Genomic DNA, 20,996 nt, shown 5'->3' with positions numbered 1-20,996 from the left:
TAACCATCCATAATCTGTACTGCTTATTCTTAAAAGGGCCACGAGGGTCCTGAAACCAATTAATATACTACAATATAATAGCATCAAATATATCATATAATATAATAGCATAATATCCATCCATCCATTATCTATATCGATTACCCTCAAAGAGCCACAAGGGCCCTCAAGCCAATTAATGTATAATATAATATAATATTCATCCCTGAGAAATGAAATAACGAAAATGTCCTATCTTACAATGTTAGTGTAAAAATGAATATCCTGGATCTGCCCCTTGATCCGGATACACGACAAAATCTGATGGATTCTTCCTTCTGTACCACAAACAAACAAATGCAGATAAAAAATTAAGAATCAGATCCACACTCACTTTCTTTATCCAGTTTCTTTTTAATCTCACAAAACACATGAATCTGAAACACGAGCTCCGTTTTTCCTTCTGTGCAGCTAACAATCTCACCAATTTTAAAAACAAGGGCGAAGAAAATAATTTATACATCCTTTTCTTTTTTTAATCATATCTACAAAAATAAAATCAAATACGAGGACTAAGGCTTTACAGAAAAAAATTAACATATATAAAACAAGTGGGTCTGATTTCTCTATATTACATGTGTGAACAAGATTTAAAAAAAAGACAAAATAAAAGGACAATGAGATGATAGTTAAAGACGTGTGTATGCATACAGTAGTTTGCACCGTGCAGGGGAGTTTTGTTTGTGCAACATTAACTTTTTTAAAAAAAGGAATCAGTTATAGCTTCTTTAAAGCCGGTTAGGGCCACAACGCTGATGTCAATGTGTGAGAAACAAAAAGAAATAATAGAAGATGTAAAGAAAGTTAAGTATAGAGGTAGAAATTGGAGATAAAAAAAAAAAAATGCTGTAGTTAGAGTGGAAGGAAAGAAGAGGAGAATATTTAAAAATAAAGAAGAGGAGATCCAAAATGTTGGGTTCAACCACCTGTGATAATCTGATAAACTCATTACTTTGTGTGATGCCTGTGTCCACAGCTTGATATGGAAATATGTTCATATTACAGATGTTTTATATTTCCTGGTGTGAGATGCTTGAAACAACAGCAGCCAAACACGTGAAGAAAAAGAGAAAATGTTCCCTTCAACACCTGCGGAGACAGAATTCACTTTGGTAGAACGTTTTTTACATTTTAGCACAAATTCTTCTGTCGGTTCACACGGGATCAGCGGAGAAACTGAGCCGTCCGTGTTGTTCGTAGCACAGCTCTCGTTCAGTCATCAAAAACCTGTACATCTACTCCTGCTCCTCTAGGGGGCGCTGGCTAAAGAGTGAAAACCTCCCACATATTCAGGTTGATAACTTTAATTTGTGTTATTACTGTCCTCAGACTGTCCATCGCTGCAGCCCCTCTTTTCAGCCTCTGTCTCAAGCACTTGGTTTTAGCTCCTGTCTCTTTAAGACCCCCCCCCCCCTCCTGATGAAGACCAGTCTGCTGTGATTGGTCAAGGAAATGCAGCACATGTGGGAACTTGCTTGCTCTACCTGCCGTTGTTAGGGGGCGTGCCAATCTAGCTGCTAGGTGTTTATTATGTCACTATGAAGAGGAAGTGTCGACCAGGCTGTGTGTGTGGAGGAGGGGGGGGGGGGGCTTCCTTTACTGCAGAACTGAGAATTTTTACAGTTACAAAAAAATCCATACAACACACTAGAGGAAAGAAAAACAGAAGAAGCCTCGTATGTCTCCTTTAACAGTAGATTCAGTGGCTGATAGTGTTCAAGCTGTGATTGGGTCGTCGGGTCTGAAGCTGGTGAAGAGGCCGGCTAACTCACTAAAACCGTCCCCGGGTCGTATTTGAAACCAGCTCAAATAAAATTCAGTCCAGTGTGGTTCCGCCCGGCTTCGTTAGACAAAGAGGCGAAAAACAAATATACAATAAAACAGGTGAACTTCTCATAAAGAAGTGATTTCGCAGTTTAAATACATATCTTCTGTCTAGTGTTGACGAGCATTAGAGAGACAGATAAAGACTTGGCTGAAGTGTCTGTCTTGGCTGGTTACACGAAACGTTTGTGAGCGTCAGGGACGAACTACCTCTACATTGGATCCAAAAATAGTCAGAGCAAAATACGCTTATTTGCGTTCATGCACAGAGTTAAATAAGAAGATCAATACCACAGAGGTGGAGCAGGTCCGTGGAACACAATCCACGGACCCGCACCCACAAAGCTCATGGATTAACATGATGCATCTCGTTTGTCTCGCGCTGACATGGCAGGCTAGCTGTGTCCCTCGTTTCCTGTGTTGATGCTAAGCTAACTAGCCGTGGATTCATATGTACCGCACAGATATGAGAGTGGTATCAATCCTCTTATCCGACGCTCTGCAGAAAGCAAAGAAACACATTTCTCAAAATGTTCTTTGAAGCAACAGGCAGTTCTGTTCTGTTCATTTTGAATTGGGAAGCTGCTCCTGTTCATGGCTTTAGGATGTGGGACACAAACACTGTGTGGTGAGACCAGTGGATTGGGGAGAAGATGCTGGTATTTACTGTGGCATTCACACACACACACACACACACTCACAGACACACACTTAATACACTGGAGAGGACTAAAGGATGCACAGTGAAAATGTAGACAGGCAATGTTGGCGGCAATATTTGGCAGCAATTGTTATGTGTTGGATAGGATGAACAGGTTTTCACTGAAAGTTCAAGTTTCTGAGCTTGAATCTGTGTTCGCCCTGTTTCCTTTCGCTCGCCGTCAACATTAAACCCGTCGTTAAATCTAGCCCCAAGTCTCCCAAACGTTCCCCGTCCACTTCTTCATGTGGTGGGAACAGCTGCGTGACTCCGCTGAGCTTGTTGTGTTAGTAACTGAGATCCCTGTGCGCCTCTGAAGCAGCGCCGAAAATAAAACCTGCCAGCATTTCAGTAGTAAACAGCGCAGTAGTGTTTCCAGAGCTGAAACTCGAACAATCAACATGTTGACTTAGGAAATAACAGCAGAGCTGCAACTGATCCCACGGATAATAACTCTATTGTTTCTCAGGAGGAATATGAACGTCTGAAATGAGTGAAATGGTGAAACATCGCTCTGTGTGTATGTGATATCGGTTTCCTTACCCAGTGCAAATAACCTGAATTATATAGACACAGTCCTCAGCCATCGTGGCAGGTGAACTCAGTGTAAAGCAACCAGTGGAACGGGGGGGGGTCCTCTTTGCTTAAGTGTATGCAGCCCAAGGTGTGTCCAGTCCCTGATCTGTCCACTGTAGAGGATGTCCATGACAGAGGGATGGATTGTGGGTAAAGTGCTGGGATGATGGTCCCTTGGATTTTTCCTTAAATTAAACATTTCAACACTTTTCTGCTCCGTTCCTTCAACCAGCTCTTTGAAAGCACGACACGCAAACTCATCTTCCTTCACGAATATCCAACTTTCAGTTCCTCCGACTTTTACTTTTCTCCTCACTCGTCAACTTGTCTTCTGCCTTTTAAAAAAAAATCCTTTCATACGTGTTCCTCACTTGCCCCTCGTCTCCCTCCTGCTCTGGTAGAAGACAAACGGTCACACGGATCCTCAGAAATCCTGACGAGTCCGACCGGCTTCTCGGCGTCCGTGGGAACCAGAAAAACTAAAGCGGTGGCTGCGGTGCTTCTTCGGCTCTGCTCCACTGGTCGGTGCATGCAAGGACGAGGGGCAAAGGGTAGATGGGGGCGAGGGTGGCCGAGTCTGACAGCAGGTCCTTATGGTTGAGTCCGTATGCCATCAATCCAAAGTGAATGACTGCAAGTAGATCCGCTCTGGAGGGACGTCAGAATCCAGTCGACTGAATCTTGGGTTCTGCAGCACTAACTTCTTTTACTGGAAGGAGTTGACAACAAAAAAAAAACAAGTTGTAAGAGGAGAAATTCAAACCAAGTTGTCAGTCGTCAAATCCAAAGTCAGAGCCCACTCACCGTCTCCCGAGCCGCGATCCAGCGATGGCGTCCTGGAGACAGTTGCCGAGTGACACTGCTGGTCCTCTGACTCCTGATTGACAGAAAGCTCAGTGATGGTTTTCAAAAGCTTGTGATGATCCTTTTCTATTTCCTGTAAAGGGAGTAAAGATGCAGTCAGATTGACATCAACTAGAACAACACTCAGGAGAGCACGTACCTCAGCCAACAGTTCTCATGTGAAACTTAAATTCAGTAGATCTGGATTTTTTATCTGCATCAAATTGCACACACTCACAAATATCAGTCCACTAAACATGGCTGATTTTATTCATCAAGATCCATGAATTATTTTCTGGGAAACCTGTGAAGATTTTGAAAGCCTCACAACGACGTGTATCTACCCACCTTCAGGTGACGCAACTTGCTCATTAACCCCTCGATCGTGTGGAAAATCTCGTCCACGTTTTTGATCACGTTACTCTGGTGCCCGGCCTGCGATGGACCCGTTTCGTCTTCCTGTTCCTGTCGCGTAGCCTCCGATTGGTTGGGCTCCGGACCACAGGCTGGCGCTTCCTCCTCCTCCGGCTGCATCTGCGGTGACGTCACCTCCTCCCGAGGCTGAGGGAAGTGGCAGGCGGCGGGGGGGTCGATGAGGTCGTCGGAGACACTCTCTCCCAGCTCTGTCGGCATGACCAAGTAGAAAGTGTTCCCTAAAGGACAGAGACGTGATGACAACGTGTGGTGAGTGATTTCAGGGGTTTCATTAAAACCAACCCTAAGACTACAGATTATAGTCAATATTTATTACCTTGCTTTTGTTTTCCAAACAATATAAAAATGCACAAATTACAAAAATGTACTCGTCTGATTAATCTCCAGCTCGTGACTGAATCAGATCATTACCCTGCGTAGAAGCCTCGCCTCTCAGCTTGGACGATTGGTCGGAAGGGAGGGCGACATCATCAGTGATGCCATCAGGGACAGAAGAAGAAGAAGGGGGAGGACCCGCAACCACAGCTATGCACAGAGGACAGATGTGTGACAAAGGAAGAGAGAGTGGAAGTGGAATAAAAGAACAGAGTGTGGAGGAGAGAGGGAGGAAGTTGATAAAGGGGCAAAGAAACAATTTCCTGTTGTGTTAGGGGGCAAGCAGACAAAACAGACAGAAGATAAAAGTGTGTACGAATAAAATTAAACAGATTCACCGAGCCCAGAGAAAACATGCAAAGGAAGGAACCGGCTGAATTCACCTCATTATTACCTAATTATCAGAGAAGTGAATGAACGTCCACCCCTGAGACGAATGAAAGCTAACAATCTGACGCGTTACCTGTCCGTACGACCTGGACGCAGGGCGGGTCAGCGTCTGAGGGTGGAACCTCTTCAGGTTCGGCCTCCCAGTCGCTGGTGCTGAAGTTCAGGATGGTCTCCAAAGATTCCGGTCGCTGCCTTTCACTGAGTGAGCTCCCCTCATTGGCCGTCTCGTTGGTGGGTGTGTCATCAGAGTCATGGCTCCATCCATCCTCCTCGAGGTCTCGTATTATGAGCCGCCGCAGTGTTTCAACTGTCGGTATGAAAACAACCAGCTGGTTATTTTTGATTCCAATAACTGACATATACCAACATGACTTTAATGCACTCAGTCCAATTATGTTTGAACATGAAGCAGAAATGTGGTCAAACCCTTTAAAGTTTGTAGAAGAGATGCTGCACTTTCTGTTTTCTTCTTACCGTCCTGTAAAGCGGCCTCGGCCACACAAACTGTTCGTCTTTCACCACAGATGAAAGCTCCCGATTGGTCCATGGGTGTGTTGTCAGAGAGCGCCATGTCATTGGAGGAATGAGTCTCCATGGAAACGGACTGCTCCGTCAATGAGTTGTCTGAAACATTCAGGTTGGAGATGAGAAAAAATCCCTTGTCAGCTGATAAAGCTCGATTTTATATTGAAGGCAAAAGATGATAATGTGGTTTTTACCTGCATAGACATTGCTGCTGGTTGAAACTGGGGATGCACTGCGTGTACTGGGAGAACTGAAGAAAATACAAAAACACATCAAGCACTTGGAAATCACTTCAAGAGATCCTTTACATTTTCTTCATGGAGACCAAATTTACTCACGGTATCGGAATACACCCATGATTGATCAGAGGTGACGAGCCATCGGCCGATGAGACAGTCTTTTCAAGTAAATCTTTCCATCTGTAAAAGAACAGAGACATAGTCCTGTGAATGTGAAGCAATACAAACAGAAGAGACAAATCTCGTCTCAGGATAAGAGCGTACGTGTTTTTCTCTGATGACGTCCCAGCCACCAGCTCGTAGATCTGCCGCTCGGTGGTGCTGATGATGTAGAGCGCTTTGTTGTCTGCGGAGAAAAGAGTGGAATGAATGTAATGTTGGGCCTTTCGTGTTTGAGAAGGGGGGGGGGGGGGAGAGGAAGGATCTCTGTGAGCTAAACAGGTCTATTTGCTTCAGAGGCTGAAACATTTAAGTTTTTGTCATTTTTTTGACAATGCAGAGACAATTATTCACAATAGAACCCAAATATCTTTGGTCTAAGAGGGTTTCTTCTTCTTCAGAGGCTAAGAAATCAAACATTAAATTCCTTCACACTGTACTCAGATTTCAGTGGCCGTCTCAGGTCAAAGGAAAACCATACATATTTAGCTTTTCTGAAACCCAGTGCGGATGTACCTGTGGCTACTGGGCGGACCAGCAGCGAGTCCAGCTTCACCACGGGGCTGAAGGACGTCTTGCTGTCTCCGCTGCCTCCGACGCTGCCCCCACCCAGCCAGCGGGATGGATATCGCAGCTGCAGCCGGTCGTCTGGGCCCCTCTGCAGAAGGACCAGGCAGTCTGACAGCAGCAGCGCTTGGATCTCTGACGGAGGGAAAAAGAGTGTGACTAAGGAGTCTGAAAGCAAAGTAATGTGTTGGACAGACGCAGATACTGACCTATCTGCTTATCTTTGCTCACTTTCCAGGTGAGAGGACCTTCATGGATCATTCTCTTTGTGGTCAGGTCCAAACTCTGGGAAGAAGAAAAGTAAAAAGACAACTTTAGATAAAAAAGGACGACTGGCAGCCTTGGAAATAGAGTCCAAAATGAAACTGGTGGACCAGCTTAACTACTCTGTCACCTTGAATTGAGGGGCAGCGTCCAGTCTGCGTTGGTATTGGCTGAGACGTTGCCTGTGTTCGGTTTCCCCGACGACCTCATTGACGACCTGCAGTATTCCTCGGCAACAAGCCTGGGCACGCTGTAGTGAGGGGAGGTCTGAAGAACCGGCTGAAGGAGAGGCGGGAGCATGTCTTAAAAACTGCGTCGCAGGAATTCAACGAACACTCACACCCGACGTAAAACACAAGCGATCCTCACCCTCGGTGTGTTTCATGATGTTGTCCAGCAGCAGAGGGTACTTGGTGATTCTCTGCATCTCTGAAACCAGCAGGTCTTTGAGCTGCAGCCTCCGACAGTGTGGACTCGCCTCACACTCCTGAGTAAACGTGGAGCACGTTAAAAACTAGGAACAAACATGCATCTGGAGAAAGTCTCTTTGCCATTTTTGCCATGGATTTTGAGTAGAAACAAAAATCATGTTTAGTGGACTGACATCTATGAGTGTGGGCAATTTGGTGAAGATCCAAATTAAAATCTGGATCTAGTGATTCAGTGGAGAATCAACAGTTTGTGTATCTTCAATAGACTGTTGGGCCGAGGCGGACGTACCAATCTACTGAGTGCAGAACTCAGACAACCTTTTCTGCCCACAGGGGCATGTCAGCATGGATTATATGTGTGTGTACCTGGATGATGTGAGCGAAGCGAGGGTCTTTGCGCTTCTTGTTCTTGATGAGCTCCACAGCCTGAGACTGCTGACTGCACAGCTGCGACGCCTGCTCCTGGAACTCGTCTCCAGCCGCACCTTCAAACTAGAGACACGCACCACCGTTAACTTTCACGTCACCTCGCGGCAGAGAAGAAGAAAGTGGAGGCAGGTGGAACTGATGATCTCACCCTGGCCAGCATGACGTCCCCGATGTCCTGAACGATGGGAGCTTCTCTTCGCTTCTTCATCGCCTCGCACAGACTTGCTGCAATGAAGTGAGACAGAGGCAACGTTAAAGTCACATTGAATTCAAGAACCTTAATCTCAATAACAAGTAAATTTGCTGAAAAACTGAACATTTTCAAAAACTATTTCTTCATGCAGTTAGATCGTAATGTGACACCGTGTGTCTCCACGTCTCAAAACAAAGGCCCAGGATACATATTGACACAGTGGAACAGCGAGATTACACACAACAGTTATGACCTTTGCTTGGTAATTGCTTCACTTATTATTATTTACCTAGCAACATGCGACCCTGAATACACGTATAACTTACTGTGCAAAGAGAATCACCAGCAGGGGAAACCAAAAGCAGCAGCACTCTCACAACAGTAAGATTAATTTCTATAATGCATATGACAGATCCACCCTCACAGATACTTGGACTGACCGTGGAGCTCGTAGACCTGAGGCAGGTTGGGGAAGATGCAGGCCAGCTCATCAGAGTTCAGGACAGACCTCATCTTCTGGAAAAAGACCTGGTCCAGGACCCTCAAGGTCCGCAGGTGGGACGCCTCTGTGGTGAACAGCTCTGGAGACGAGGACACAGAGGGTGAGCAGGTAAAGACTGTTATATGCATCAGCACACACATTTAGAAGTTCTTTTTATAATGACTGTCGTGTAACAATATTCAAATCATACTATATTGGCTCTGCAAAATAGTAAATTCTACATTTATCCTTTTATCTTATCTTTATGTCAAGGAGAGTCATAGAAAATACTGAATTGAACTCATACCATATATAACAGCCTGTCTGTCCACTTCCTTTGGGCTGAGCCTGGCGAGGAGCTGAGGAGACACCGTGTCCTGCCAGTTCTGACCGTCACACACCTCCTCTTCCAACGCCGCGGCGTCCGGTAGCAGGGCCAGTGGTGAGTCCACGCTCCTACACAATCAACACAAGTATGGGGCAGGTGAGGGGAAGCATAGCAAACATATGTAAGGACGGAGTGACCAATAGAATAAAAAACAATCGTCTATCTACTGTTCTTTGGGTTCAAATATGTGGAGACTTGAACTTGAAGAGTTGTGCATGTGGGAAAGAGGTCCACCGTCCTTCTCTCTGTTCCCTATCAATAAATCCCTGATCGTCAATTAACTGTGGGACAACATGGAAACTCACCTGCGTCTAGACCGAGGGGTGTATGGGGGTGTAGGGTTCTCTAGAGACCTGAGTTTGAGAGAGAGTGGAGAGAGCGATGATTGTTTGGGGTGTAATTCTGTTTCTAAGCTGGACGCATGTTTAAGCATCATTACGGATCGTGACACAGATGCTACACATGCTGCATCTCTTTGCAACACTATCTTCTGACATGTATAAATCAGTGAGTCTTTACCGTGCAGAGCTGCTGGACGCAGATGACGAGGCGCTGTGCTGCAGCGGCCTGAGGCCCGGCCCCTCCCGCTCCTCTCCACAGTCCTCCATGTCCACATCGCTACGTGAGCGGGGGACCGACTCTGTTGCAGAGGCAACACCCCGCCGACGGCCTTCTCCCTGAGCCTTCAGCGACTCGCTGCGTGCCAGACGCACTGAGACCGTCGGGCTGCTGAAGAAATCAGAGCATTTTACTGAAACAGTTCACATCAAGCACTTTCAAGGGGACGCTGAACCACCCAGGTGCCATGTGTTGATCACTGCTTCCTATTGATTATCTAGACTGTGGCAGCCCAACAAATTCTAATTCGATCCAGACCAAGACCCCCTCTTCTGATCAGACAAAACCCTGAGAGGCAACGCGGCACTTCAGAGTTACCTGTCCATGCTGTCTTCTCCCAGGCTGCTGGAGGAGAGCCTTGGGGTGTCAGCAGCGTCACCTCCCTCCTCTCCTGTCGTCTCCGTGTGATTCTCAAACTGCTGAATGATGTTCCTCACACTGCCAGGACGGACTGCAACCACAGATTCATTCAGATAATAGTACACACGCACTTTCCGCAGAGAGAATATAAAAGCAGGTGGAACAAAAGACAAAATTTAACTTAAGAGAAAAATACAAAACTGAAAATAATGCAATGTACCTTCATTGGGTGACAACGGGACATGGAATGCTACAAAGCCCAAAATAAACCAAAAAGAAACAATGAAATCAGAAACACAACACACAATGGAAATTCCATAAATCAATAAACAAAAAAGCAATCACAATAAAAGGGCAAACAAAGGACAAAAAGAAATCAATGTTGTCAGACAAATACAACGAGTAACAGTAGTGTGTGTGTGTGTGTGTGTGTGTGTGTGTGTGTGTGTGTGTGTGTGTGTGTGTGTGTGTGTGTGTTTCTAATGTGGCGTGTCACTGGGCCGATACTACTGAACCGATCTGCGTTGACCTCTGAGAGAAAGACTCACACGAGCATTTTAAAAGCTAATAACAAAGATGATATGAAGAGTTGATGCTTAAAGTCAGTGACATGAGTTGTTTTTTTAATTGGTTTCCATAGTTTTATGCAGAAGTATGTGTGTGTGTGTGTGTGTGTGTGTGTGTGTGTGTGTGTGTGTGTGTGTGTGTGTGTGTGTGTGTGTGTGTGTGTGTGTGTGTGTATTTACTGGACTGGGATGTGGAGCGGGGTTTGCCGATGTACTTCAGGATGGGATTTCTCTTCTTATCCTCTCCATCTTTTTCTTTTTCCTTCTTGGTTCCACTCAGCTGTGGAGAGAAATAGTCACATAATCATCTTAATCCTATTGACAGCTAGGCATTGCTTTTTATATGTTTTAGCTTTAACACGACCACCACTCTTTTTGATCCTGAGATATTTGTACGGTTTCCAATTTGGCATCCTCATTTCAGAATCATTAACAGGTCCACTCCCTCGCTGTGACTTTTCACGATATTTTCCTACTGTATTAACTCGTGGTCTCCCCATGCTACTCGGGGGACTGACAGGAAAAGTTCTGTCTGGAAAATATCCAAAGCAACTGAAGTTCTCACACACAGCCCCTCCGGAAAGCCTCAGGGAAAGGTGCAGACCTCAGTGCATGTCTGAAAACAGCTTTTCAGGAATTAGCTTTCTGGTTTTTGGGACAGTGCAGCTGCCGCTCTTACCTTTTTCGTCTTCAAGAAGGCGAGCCACTTCTCCTTCTCTGTACTCAGACCCGGGAACACCTTGGAGTCTCTTAGCTTGATACCAGAGTGACGCAGGTAGAGGAGGACCGCTGATGCCAGAGGAGAACTGTGGGAGGTGGAGACAGAACAAACATGGTGGTAGGATGGAGAAGAGGGAAAGATGGAAAACAAACAAAGAAACATGTGAGAAATAGGTTGAAATATCCCTGAGATAAGTGCTGCTGTAAAAAATGTTTAAACTAAGTCAGATGTGACTTCTTACCTTCTGTCTTCTTCGTGCTTCGATCTGGAGCGGGGACAGAAAAAACAAAAGACACGAAAAACGCTATTAAATCCCTCCACAAATAACAGGATTCCAAAGAGAAGGTGACTCCAGTCGGGGTAAGACAGAGCAGGTAGAGCCACAGTCATGTGACGGGAATCAGTGTGTGTGAGTGTATAAAGTTTAAGGAGTAAATGTCAGGTGGTTTCTGGGGTTTGCAGCTTTGGTTATGACCTTTGTTATCAGAGCTTGGCTGAGCTCTGTCTGTCACTTTGTAATAACGGTTTTATGGGCCCCTAACAACTCGGCCTGTTGCTGGGCAAAGCTGGTTTAACAGTCCTGGTGTGTATGTGTTAATATTCTCTGCCTGATTCGAGCTCATGCTGAAGTAAACCCGTGTTTCTTTTTGACCTTTTCACCAATTTCCCCCGAAATAATGACTGGATCAAAAACCCAACCCAAATGTTAAAGAGTTCTTCCTGGGCCCATACCCCAGCCTTCCACCCAGTTCCAGGAAAATGGGTTCAGTAGTTTCTGCGTAATCGTACTTAGAGTCAAACGGCAATGAAAACATAACCTCCTTGGTGGAAGTAATAACTTCTAAAGGAAAACCGATCTGCTCTCTTCTGACATCATTCAGACAACGGTAAACTACTTAACCAGGAAATGAACCCTTGCCCTCAGCATGAATTGCATTTCTTGTAATTGTACAGTTGTTGGCAACAGGACAAACATGATGCAGCAGCAACATCTGAGTCACAGACTCACAGTATCTCCCAGAGGGCGGTGACCTGTCTGTCCACCACCTGTCTCTCTTTGGCGGGGTCTCCGTCCAGGTGCTGCAGGTCTCCTTCTCCAAACAGGGAGCCAAGACCCATCATCTGCTTGTTCCTGCGAGACGCAAAAAAACAAGATGAACACGTTAAAATGAGCTCCTGAATATGGGAGATAAACCTTGACTTCTGATGGTCGACAGTACTTTCTGTGAAACACTGCCAGTGTAAATGACATGTACCTGTAGTCCTGTATCTGGTCCTGAATGTCAGGCAGCACCAGCTGCTGCAGCTCGGACAGAGGTCCTCTGATGTCCTCCTGAGCATGTAGCCGACTCTCTGACGGGACGACGGACAGAGAACATCATAGAATAAAAATCTATTCTAAAACTTAAAAGTCCTCACATGCAAAGTCACAGCCAAGATTTATCAAATCTTACCGATATCTGTGAGAAACTCCTCCCGTACTTTGATTTTCAGCGGCTGCAAGAAATAGAGAAAAAAATTAATGTTATTTCAGATACTGATGATCTGTTACTACATGATGTATAGTAACTTTGGTAACTTGCTGTATCTGTGTTACATCATATCACTTTTTAACCAAGGAGAACATTTATTCTTTATGTTCTCTAATGCCAAACTTTTAAAGGGTCAATGTGCATTGAAACAAATTAGTAGTCAAGTCTGGAATATAAGAGATAGAAGAATGTAAAAATAAAATCATTTTTTCTTTTTGTGTACGTACAGCGTCCGGGTCCAGGAAATGGGAGCAGATCTGAGGTGCAAGTGCGCGGGCGTCTTTAGGACTGGAGCCCAGGTAGGCCTCCACCGACAGGTAAAACAGCTGTTAGACACAGAACCAGGATAAACACAACACAATGGTTAGTGAAGCATCAATACAGATGTGCAGGTCAGATCTTTGAGGAGCTGGTTTTTGGCCTCTCATGATGCTGGATGCACTTTTCTTTCTGAAACTGTAAAAGTGACTTGATTTACAATGTCACTCGCATTAATGAGTCCCAGCCACCGCTACTCCAGAGGTCACTGGTTTATTCAAATGGTATTATTGAATGTATTGAATGTCCAACTCGCACCAAATTCGACACCAAGCTTCCTTGGGCCCTTAACGATGCACATGTCCAGTGTGATGCCGATACGATGAGCGGTTCTCGAGATATGCACGTCACAGACGGATGGACAGAGATATAAGTTCTTTTATTAACAAAATGACAAAAGATGACATAAAAGAAAAACTAATTAACTGGGAAACATAGGGCCGACACAAAAACAGCGCTTTGTTTGAAAGAAGAAGTAGAACCTGGACTGACCAGTGGGTTGGGGTCCAGCAGCTGGGTGAAGACGTATCTCATGAACACTGTCATGTGAGCTGGTCGAGATTTCAACAACTCAATGTCCTGGAATGGACCGTCCATCTGAGAGAAGGACAAATGGAACAATTTAAATAATTACAAATTGTGGAAAAGAGCTGGTGGTTTGATTAGAGTCTGATGGATGCGCAGCAAATGTTCTTATCACCTCATTAAATGCATAGCCATCATCTTCTTCATCCTCTTCCTCAGGGCCGATGATCTGGGCCTTTCCACCCTTTAAACAAACACAAACACAAACACACACACACACACACACACACACACACACACACACACACACACACACACACACACACACACACACACACACAGTTACACACTGACAGCAGGTCCACGTCTGCTATTTTCACACTCATGTTCTGCACACACTCAATGCAAGAGAATTAGATGACGTGAATTATAGGAATATTAGGAACAAATGACTGGGAGGGACCGGAGATACCACTTTAAATGTGCAAATAATTTCCATCGTGAACCATAAAACACTAATATGCAGCTGATGACGCAAGACATTTCCTGGCATGAACTAAAAATACACTTGAGATCTCATCAACATGTTGACAAAATTAAAAAATGTCCCTTTTTGACAACCACAGACAAAAAGACTCGGAGCAAATAAGACACATCAGCCTCGGCGAGTTAGCTGCAGGAAGAATAATCGCTGGAGACCTGACATTGGCCGACAACCTCAACGTTATCCTGAAGGGGAAACAGGTCACTCAATAACGCTCGAGTTTAAGTGAATGCAAGTGCGTGTGTCCGTCTCACCGAATCAGAGAGGGTGTGAGTGTCGGAGCTCTGTCGTCGGTGGAGGGGGGTCCTGAAGGAGGATGAGGGGGAGGAGTGGGGACTCTCAAAGGCCTGGGGAGGAGCGGCAGGAGAAGGAGGAGGACGAGGGGGACGGGATGAGTGGGACCATCATATACACACACAAGCAATCTCACCAGTTTGAAATGAGACAAGATTTACAACCTACCTCCACGTCTCCTTCACTCACGTCCACTGATTGTCGACCTGCAGAAGCACAGAGCAGTTTTAAAACACTTGTAAAACCAATTACACTGCGACTGTGTGCACAAGGCCTGTGAATCAACACTTTTACTGAACAACAGCGTCCTCTGCAGTCACACATGGTGATTCATCCTGTTGGACAAACCAAACCAGGGTATGTGTCTTTGTCTTTGTAGTAGAAAACTGAGGGAGATACAAACCTTCTCCTGCTATGACATAACTCGCGATAGATTCCGATCGTGTTCCCTCCTGGAGAAGCAGAAAAAAAAGCAGCAGTTCATTTTCAGCACCGGCAAAAGAAACCCTGAATTCAATGCAGCTGGATGAAAGACACTTTTGGGACTTGTTGTGGGAGGTTGAACAGATGTGTAAATTGTAAGCAGTTGCAGTTATGGCAGGGCTACAGGTGAAAAGATGCGTAACGCTCACAGGAACACAGATCAGTTTCTGGTCACATGAGCTTAGTGGATTTGAATAAGTGCGTTTTGTTAATTCCATTCCATTTGCCATGCTCCATGCAGGTAAACCCTGAGACCCTGTGAATGACGTCCTCACCACATCTTGCTGGATCTTGACCCTGACTTGGTGAGCTCTCCTCTTGGCACTCTCAATCCGCTCCTCCAGTGCCGCAGACGGGCTCCTCGAGTGCTCCTCCATCAAGTCCTGTGAATTGGTCAAGTCTGGTTATCAACAGCATCTTCAGAGGGATCAGCGAGCAATCTGCAGTGAGTTGTGTTCCCTGGACTGGCTCATTTGTTTATGTGCGAGGGTTTCACCTGCAGTTCAGCTTCTTCCTGCTCCAGCATTTTCCTGAGTATCTGAGTGGCGTGTTTTTGTACTTCTGGGTCCTAAACACACAAAAGCAACAGATGATGATGTGCAATTTCTCCAAGTACCTAAGTCCTTAAGCTTAACATTTGCTTTGCTCAGCACTTTCACATGCACGTGTTCCACTGGGTAATATGAATGCTTAACAAAACGTCTCTCACCTGTAGTGGTTTGGGTCCAGTGATTCTTTGGGAAGGGTTGCTGCTCAGTCCAGAGGGCAGGGGCGGAGGTGGAGGGGGGGGAGCCTCCCCGCCTAGAGACGTTCTGTGATTGGGGGTGAGGTCAGTGTGGAGGGGCTCCAAGGGCAAGGAGGCAGCTGATGGCGGAGGTCCTTGTAGTGTCAGAGCTACATACGGCCCAGCTACAGGTCCATAAAAAGACACAGAATCGGATTTTAAATAGAAGAAACATACAAAGCTAATTAAACAAAACATTGGCTTTTCAATGTCAGTCAAACCAATCACACTTAAAAACTCACATTTGATGAGCTTCACCACCTCCTGATGGGACATGGACGACACCAACGAGCCGTTCACCTGCGGGAGGGAGGACGATGACAAAATTTAAACAAAATCAGTAACAACGAGAACAGGAAGAAGCCGACAACTCTCTCAGTGTCATAAAAACCTTTATGATACGATCCCCTTCTTGGACTCCGGCCTTGACCGCTGCGCCCCCTGGGAGGATTAATAACAGCAGTGGTTTAGTTGTGATAGTCTGTCTGTCGGTGTTTGACCGTGACTAAGTTCACATGGACAGAAATATTCCATCTATTGACCATATTCTGAATAAGTCATATTTAGATGATGACGTTTGCATGAGATGTTCCGACACCAGCATTGGAAATGCCTCCTTGGTGGGTGGGGCATCAGCAAGTACGCGAATCTATGATACCGATCCGATACCACGTCTTTAAAATATAATAGTTTAACCCAGATTAAATTGTTGTTAATTACAGAACAGGCTCACCTGGTCGGACATTCTGCACGAGCTTGACTCTCTCTCCACACACTGTAAAGCCGAAACCGAGCTGGTCCTTCTGCACGACCACACATCTCTGGACAAGACCAGGACCTGGGAGAGGAAGACAGGACAATGTGAGGGGTGTTTGGGAGGAAAATAAACGTAGCATGAGTCTGTATCGGTCCTGAAACCATGTAAATTACCTGTGGTCTCAAGCGGGATGTCAGGTGGTGGCTCCCTCTGCTGAGTGGCAGAGGATTTGCGCTCCGAGTCCCCGATGGTCAGACTGCTGAGCCTGCGTTTGAGGGATGAGAGAAACGCTAAGAATGAAATAATACCAAACATCAGAAGGGACTGAATCAGAACAGTGAAGGAGAGATGGATAAAAAGTGAAGGAACAGGCCAGGGAGGAAGAAGGGAAGATACATAGAAAGCAGTGATAGAGGGAAAAGAGGAGCTGAGGAGGAGAAGACTCGAGGGGTTAGAAAGAGCGAGAGGACAAGTGTACACAGACATCAAGAAGCAACAAGAGTCGACAGGAAAACTCACCAAGCAGCAAAGGGGCTGAAAGCGAAGCGTGATGGCAAGGAAGGAAAAACAGATAGGGGGAGGGGGGGGGGGGGGGGGGGGGGGGGGGGGGGGGGGGGGGGGGGGGGGGGGGGGGGGGGGGGGGGGGGGGGGGGGGGGGGGGGGGGGGGGGGGCGGGGGAAAACGAGAGAGAAGAAGATATTCAGATTGACGCCCAACCTTGATGCAAAACTGACCAACAGGAGACATTGAAGTTCACATGATCCCCACGCGCCTTTCTCCTCACACAGATCGTAAACACTGAGAGCCACGACGACTTCCACAAATATTTGCTTAAGGGTGAATGACGGTGGATGAACACAGTGTAAACACTGAAGTGATTTTCTTGTTAAACGACCGCTGTGTCAGTAACACCGCTGTCGTGACGAGTTTATTTCCACATGGAGGCACCCCTAGCTCTGAAGCTGTTTTCACACATGACCTCCGGAGGATGTCTGGAGAGAAGGGTCCAGACGTTCCCCGGAGGATCTTGTGCTGTGTTCTCCAATCAGCTCCTTCAACATTACCCTGAGTTTTTCCTAGAGGAGGCTCCGACTCTTGCATTCACATATAGCACCTCCGGAGAATGTGCAGAGGATGCCTGGTGTTAAGAGCATGCATGTCTGTATTTTCTGGATAGTGGGAGGAATTGGAGATGCATCGTCCGTCCGTATATACCTTCTATGGTTTATGGTGATATGTGTTGTATGGATGGATATGATCATTTCATTATTTTAAACACAAAAAAAATGTATTTCGCACGTGTACTTTTCTTTTCTCATGCAAATGCTTGATGCTTCGTCCTGAACCTCCAGTCAAAGTTCCCTGAAATAACAAGAGAACCCACATTTTTTTTTTTCCTGCCACAGCTGCACAATCTGTCGGTGTCATTTAAACCCCAGCCCCCCCCCCCCCAAAGAAATACCCCGGACATGAGCGGTTATGGGACAGCTGTCCTACCTGAGCAGGTGGGTGTTTTTCCTATTGGGTGCCCTGCTGTCACATGACACACACAGACACAGTAGTGGGAAGCAGTGGGCACGTGCAACAAGAACACACACACAGAAGAGAAAGGGTTGACAGCAGGAGAAACAGGAAAGACGTGATCGAGACAAAGAGGCATCAGACAAGACAGGCACAGAAACACAGTGTGGTGATGAGACACACAGGATGAACTACAGCACATCAAGTGTTTCAGCACAGACACGGCAGGTGAAGACTCACACAGTGACCCTGACGCCACAGACTGAAGCCGAGACTCACTGTAAATAATTAAAATATCACTACCTCCGCCAGGGAGCTTGTGTTCTCCCCCGCTCGTTTGTTTTTTTAGCAGGAATCGGCACAAACTACTCAACAGATTTACATGAAAGTGTGTGGAGGGGTGGAGCCCGACCTGAGGAAGAATCATTTTAATTCTGGTGCGGATCCGGATCAGGGGGGTGGATCCAAGATGTTTCTCACATTGTGAGAGAGGGGGCGTTTTTTAACATTTTCCTTGATCCCCTCAGAATAATTAATGGATCTTGATGAAAATGATCAGTCATATTTAGGGATTGATATTTATGAGCAATTTGGTGCTGATCCATCTAGTGAGTTTAAATGTGTTTTCCTCAGGGGGCTGTTGGACCACGGCGGAGGGATGCACTCTACTCTCGTTGTGAAACCTATGACTTAAAGTGGGTTGTGTTAGAAATCTCCGCCTGCTACTTTTGTCATGCATGCAGCATTCTGCCCTCGTTCTCCTTGTCCCAGAGTTCAGCTTTATCACCTCCCAGCCTGTCAGACTCGTTTGTCATTGGCCAGACTGGGAGGCAAGATAAATACGCGTCAATTGGCTTATCTGGGAGGCCCACAGTTTTGGAAACAAGGCGCTGACATGTGCCACAGAGACTGCTCCTGTGGGTGGTGTGGGCTCATACCTGTCCAGCGTGGAGGTGGGTTGGCGGAGACTCATGTCTGCCGCCTTGTGACACTCCTCTGCTTCCTGGTGGGGGGGGGGGGGTCAGCGCTGTCACTGGGCCTCTCTCATCCCCATCTCGTTCTCTCCTGCAGTTCTCAGTCCACACAATCGGGCTCTCTGTGGTGCTCCGATCAGATCTTCGAGCTGCTCGGAAGCCGGTCCTGATCAGACGGCGTGCTCCTCATGTTCCCATCCAACCTCCAGTGGCTCCAGTGAGGTGTCAGTGGGGAGTGTAACGAGAAAGACTCACATTCACAAAGTCAAACAAAGGTCCCGTGGCCTTTCTGTGCCAGGTTACATGAGTGGTTCAGAGGTAAACAGCACAGCACAGACTGATAGTGGCTTGGCGCAGGGCTGGGACACGGGTAAAGGACAGTCTCCTCAGAGATCATCAATCATGAATGAATGGCTGATATGTCTCGTTGTGCTCCGGGAGAACAACAGCCCAGCCTTCCGGGGTGAGGCTGCTCCACTGGAGCTCGGAGCACCGGGAGATGTTCAGTGAAATGAAACCACAGACCTCAGACGGTTTGTTGACACATGTGTGGATTGGGCCAAACTAAATACTCTCCTTCACGCCGCAGCAGCAGCACCTCGGTCCGGTGTTTGCTCCGGTCCCGTCCGACCCGAGCACGGGGCTGATGTTGTTCGTATTGAAGTGGTTAATTATTATAAAACACGAACCTCAGCCCGAGGAATTAAACCCGTCTTTCCCCGCTCGCATGCTAACTGTCCCCGGCAGAGATAAACAAGCTAGCACACTGTAAACAACCAGCAGCCCAGGCGCTAATGACCAGCGGGCTACGTGAACCCTTTACCGGCGTTTCTTGCCTCTCACGTTAATCAGAGCAGGGACATGAGGCGAAGCTCCAGGTGCTTCCCCGGTGCGGGGCTGGGACTTGTCGAATTAGCCGACTGTGTGGTGGTAGCGACCATCTGAGGCGGCCTGTCGTGCCCAGCTAGCGTTAGCTCGCCGGGGTTAGCTCCGCGGACAGGCCGCTTTCAAGCCGCGGCATGGCGCTGGTGCTCACGCCGAGCGAACGCGCGGGGTCGCCGGCTCGCCGCTGCGCCGACGGGTCGCTCCCTTCCTTCGAGCTAGCGAGCTAACCGGCTGGTTCTGCGGGACGAAGCGGCCGGCGTGACCTCACCTGCATGCGGGTAGAGGGGTGACGGGGGGGGAGTGGATGTCCACGCACCACTCCGGCGCGATCAATCCCAGTGTTTTGTGCAAATTGAGGCACTAACGCTGCATGTTAGCCGGCTAGCTACCAGGGAGTACGGCTCCAGCAGAGCTCCGCCCGGGGGTCTGCGCTCCAGAACAAGTCTCACAGGTACGAGGTGGTTTCGCTTCTCTCTCCCGGGGGTCCGACACTAAACTCCAGGGACAATCGCAGCCGGTTTCTCCTCCGGACCGTTTACTGGTTCCTCTGCTGTGTTGTTATTCTGTCTGATCCTCCACCGGGTCCTCGAACGGGTCCTCGAACAGCTCACACGGCGCACAGCAGCGGCCTGGCCCGGCTGCAGCGCGCTACTGCAGGACCCGGCTCCGGGGAGACACATTTCATTAGCTAATAATAACAATGATGAATTATTATCAAGTGAATATGACAGTAGATGGTAATAAGTAGATCATTTTGAGAATATATTTTGTTCATATCACCTTTGTTACGTTTTTATTACTATTTTTGAAATGGTTATTGAAACAGTCCTGACTTGTTACCAGGTTGTCAACATACAAATAATTAGCTGTGTTCAGCATGACAAGCATATTAAGTCGAATATATATATATATATATATAGAGAGAGAGAGAGAGCAAGCAAATTAAAAAACAAGTACTGGGTTACAAACATATACAATAAGAATCTACACCAATTTGTACAACATGGAAATATGTGCAATATTCAACACGGCTTTATTGGTAAATAATAGTTTAGGTAAGTTTTTACTTTAATAAATCCGCAGCCCGCATCGGAACCTGTCTGTGAACATCTGTAACTGCAGCACACAACATGTGGAGGAGAGGGAACCCCGCTCGGAGACCGGTGGGAACCCCCCGCAGGTTTGTCTCCGATGCAACATGGAAGCCACGGGGCTGCGTGGACTGCGTGGACTGCGTGGAGGGCCCATCGGAGAAG

The 20,996-nt window shown here is 46.8% G+C and overlaps 2 protein-coding genes and 1 long non-coding RNA gene across 11 annotated transcripts in view; 1 reads left to right on the top strand and 2 right to left on the bottom strand.

Moving 5' to 3' along the window:
- Positions 1 to 20,996, top strand: part of LOC117779128 (myeloid-associated differentiation marker homolog) — a 52,960-nt gene that overhangs the window by 5,965 nt on the left and 25,999 nt on the right. For 3 of the 4 annotated variants that reach the window (XM_034615039.1, XM_034615035.1, XM_034615036.1), the window contains exon 2: positions 12,885 to 12,954. The exons of the other annotated variant lie outside the window; for it this stretch is intronic. The gene's annotated coding sequence lies outside the window, so the exon portion shown is untranslated. The remainder of the gene's footprint in view (positions 1 to 12,884; positions 12,955 to 20,996) is intronic. 4 annotated transcript variants of the gene reach the window in all.
- Positions 374 to 1,491, bottom strand: LOC117779141. The gene is made up of 2 exons (XR_004616929.1): positions 1,094 to 1,491; positions 374 to 1,058 (listed from the first exon to the last, which is right to left on the bottom strand). It is a non-coding gene; the product is annotated as an uncharacterized LOC117779141 (long non-coding RNA).
- Positions 3,228 to 20,400, bottom strand: arhgef11 (Rho guanine nucleotide exchange factor (GEF) 11). Of its 6 annotated transcripts, XM_034614931.1 has the most exons (42): positions 18,820 to 20,384; positions 16,880 to 16,894; positions 16,534 to 16,625; positions 16,337 to 16,441; positions 15,995 to 16,044; positions 15,846 to 15,903; positions 15,529 to 15,728; positions 15,316 to 15,387; positions 15,095 to 15,202; positions 14,740 to 14,788; positions 14,505 to 14,542; positions 14,297 to 14,389; positions 13,674 to 13,742; positions 13,466 to 13,570; positions 12,883 to 12,981; positions 12,578 to 12,620; positions 12,380 to 12,476; positions 12,133 to 12,255; positions 11,365 to 11,388; positions 11,082 to 11,208; positions 10,583 to 10,682; positions 10,057 to 10,086; positions 9,795 to 9,927; positions 9,378 to 9,584; positions 9,164 to 9,211; positions 8,778 to 8,926; positions 8,430 to 8,570; positions 7,945 to 8,021; positions 7,734 to 7,859; positions 7,306 to 7,423; positions 7,067 to 7,215; positions 6,882 to 6,957; positions 6,622 to 6,807; positions 6,211 to 6,292; positions 6,046 to 6,126; positions 5,902 to 5,957; positions 5,657 to 5,806; positions 5,256 to 5,489; positions 4,829 to 4,942; positions 4,331 to 4,635; positions 3,944 to 4,076; positions 3,228 to 3,848 (listed from the first exon to the last, which is right to left on the bottom strand). In XM_034614931.1, the coding sequence occupies exons 1-42, from the start codon at positions 18,852 to 18,854 to the stop codon at positions 3,799 to 3,801; spliced, it is 4,347 nt and encodes a 1,448-aa protein (XP_034470822.1). In that variant the 5' UTR covers positions 18,855 to 20,384; the 3' UTR covers positions 3,228 to 3,798. The 6 variants fall into 6 exon arrangements, with proteins under 6 accessions (XP_034470822.1, XP_034470823.1, XP_034470827.1 ...); XM_034614932.1 differs by lacking the exon at positions 16,880 to 16,894 and having other exon boundaries at positions 18,820 to 20,400; XM_034614936.1 differs by lacking the exon at positions 4,829 to 4,942.

Source organism: Hippoglossus hippoglossus, chromosome 18 (genome assembly GCF_009819705.1).
Source record: "Hippoglossus hippoglossus isolate fHipHip1 chromosome 18, fHipHip1.pri, whole genome shotgun sequence".
NCBI lineage: Eukaryota > Metazoa > Chordata > Actinopteri > Pleuronectiformes > Pleuronectidae > Hippoglossus > Hippoglossus hippoglossus.
Note: the sequence above shows the minus strand (reverse complement) of the source record. Positions and strands in the feature narration are given on the sequence as shown.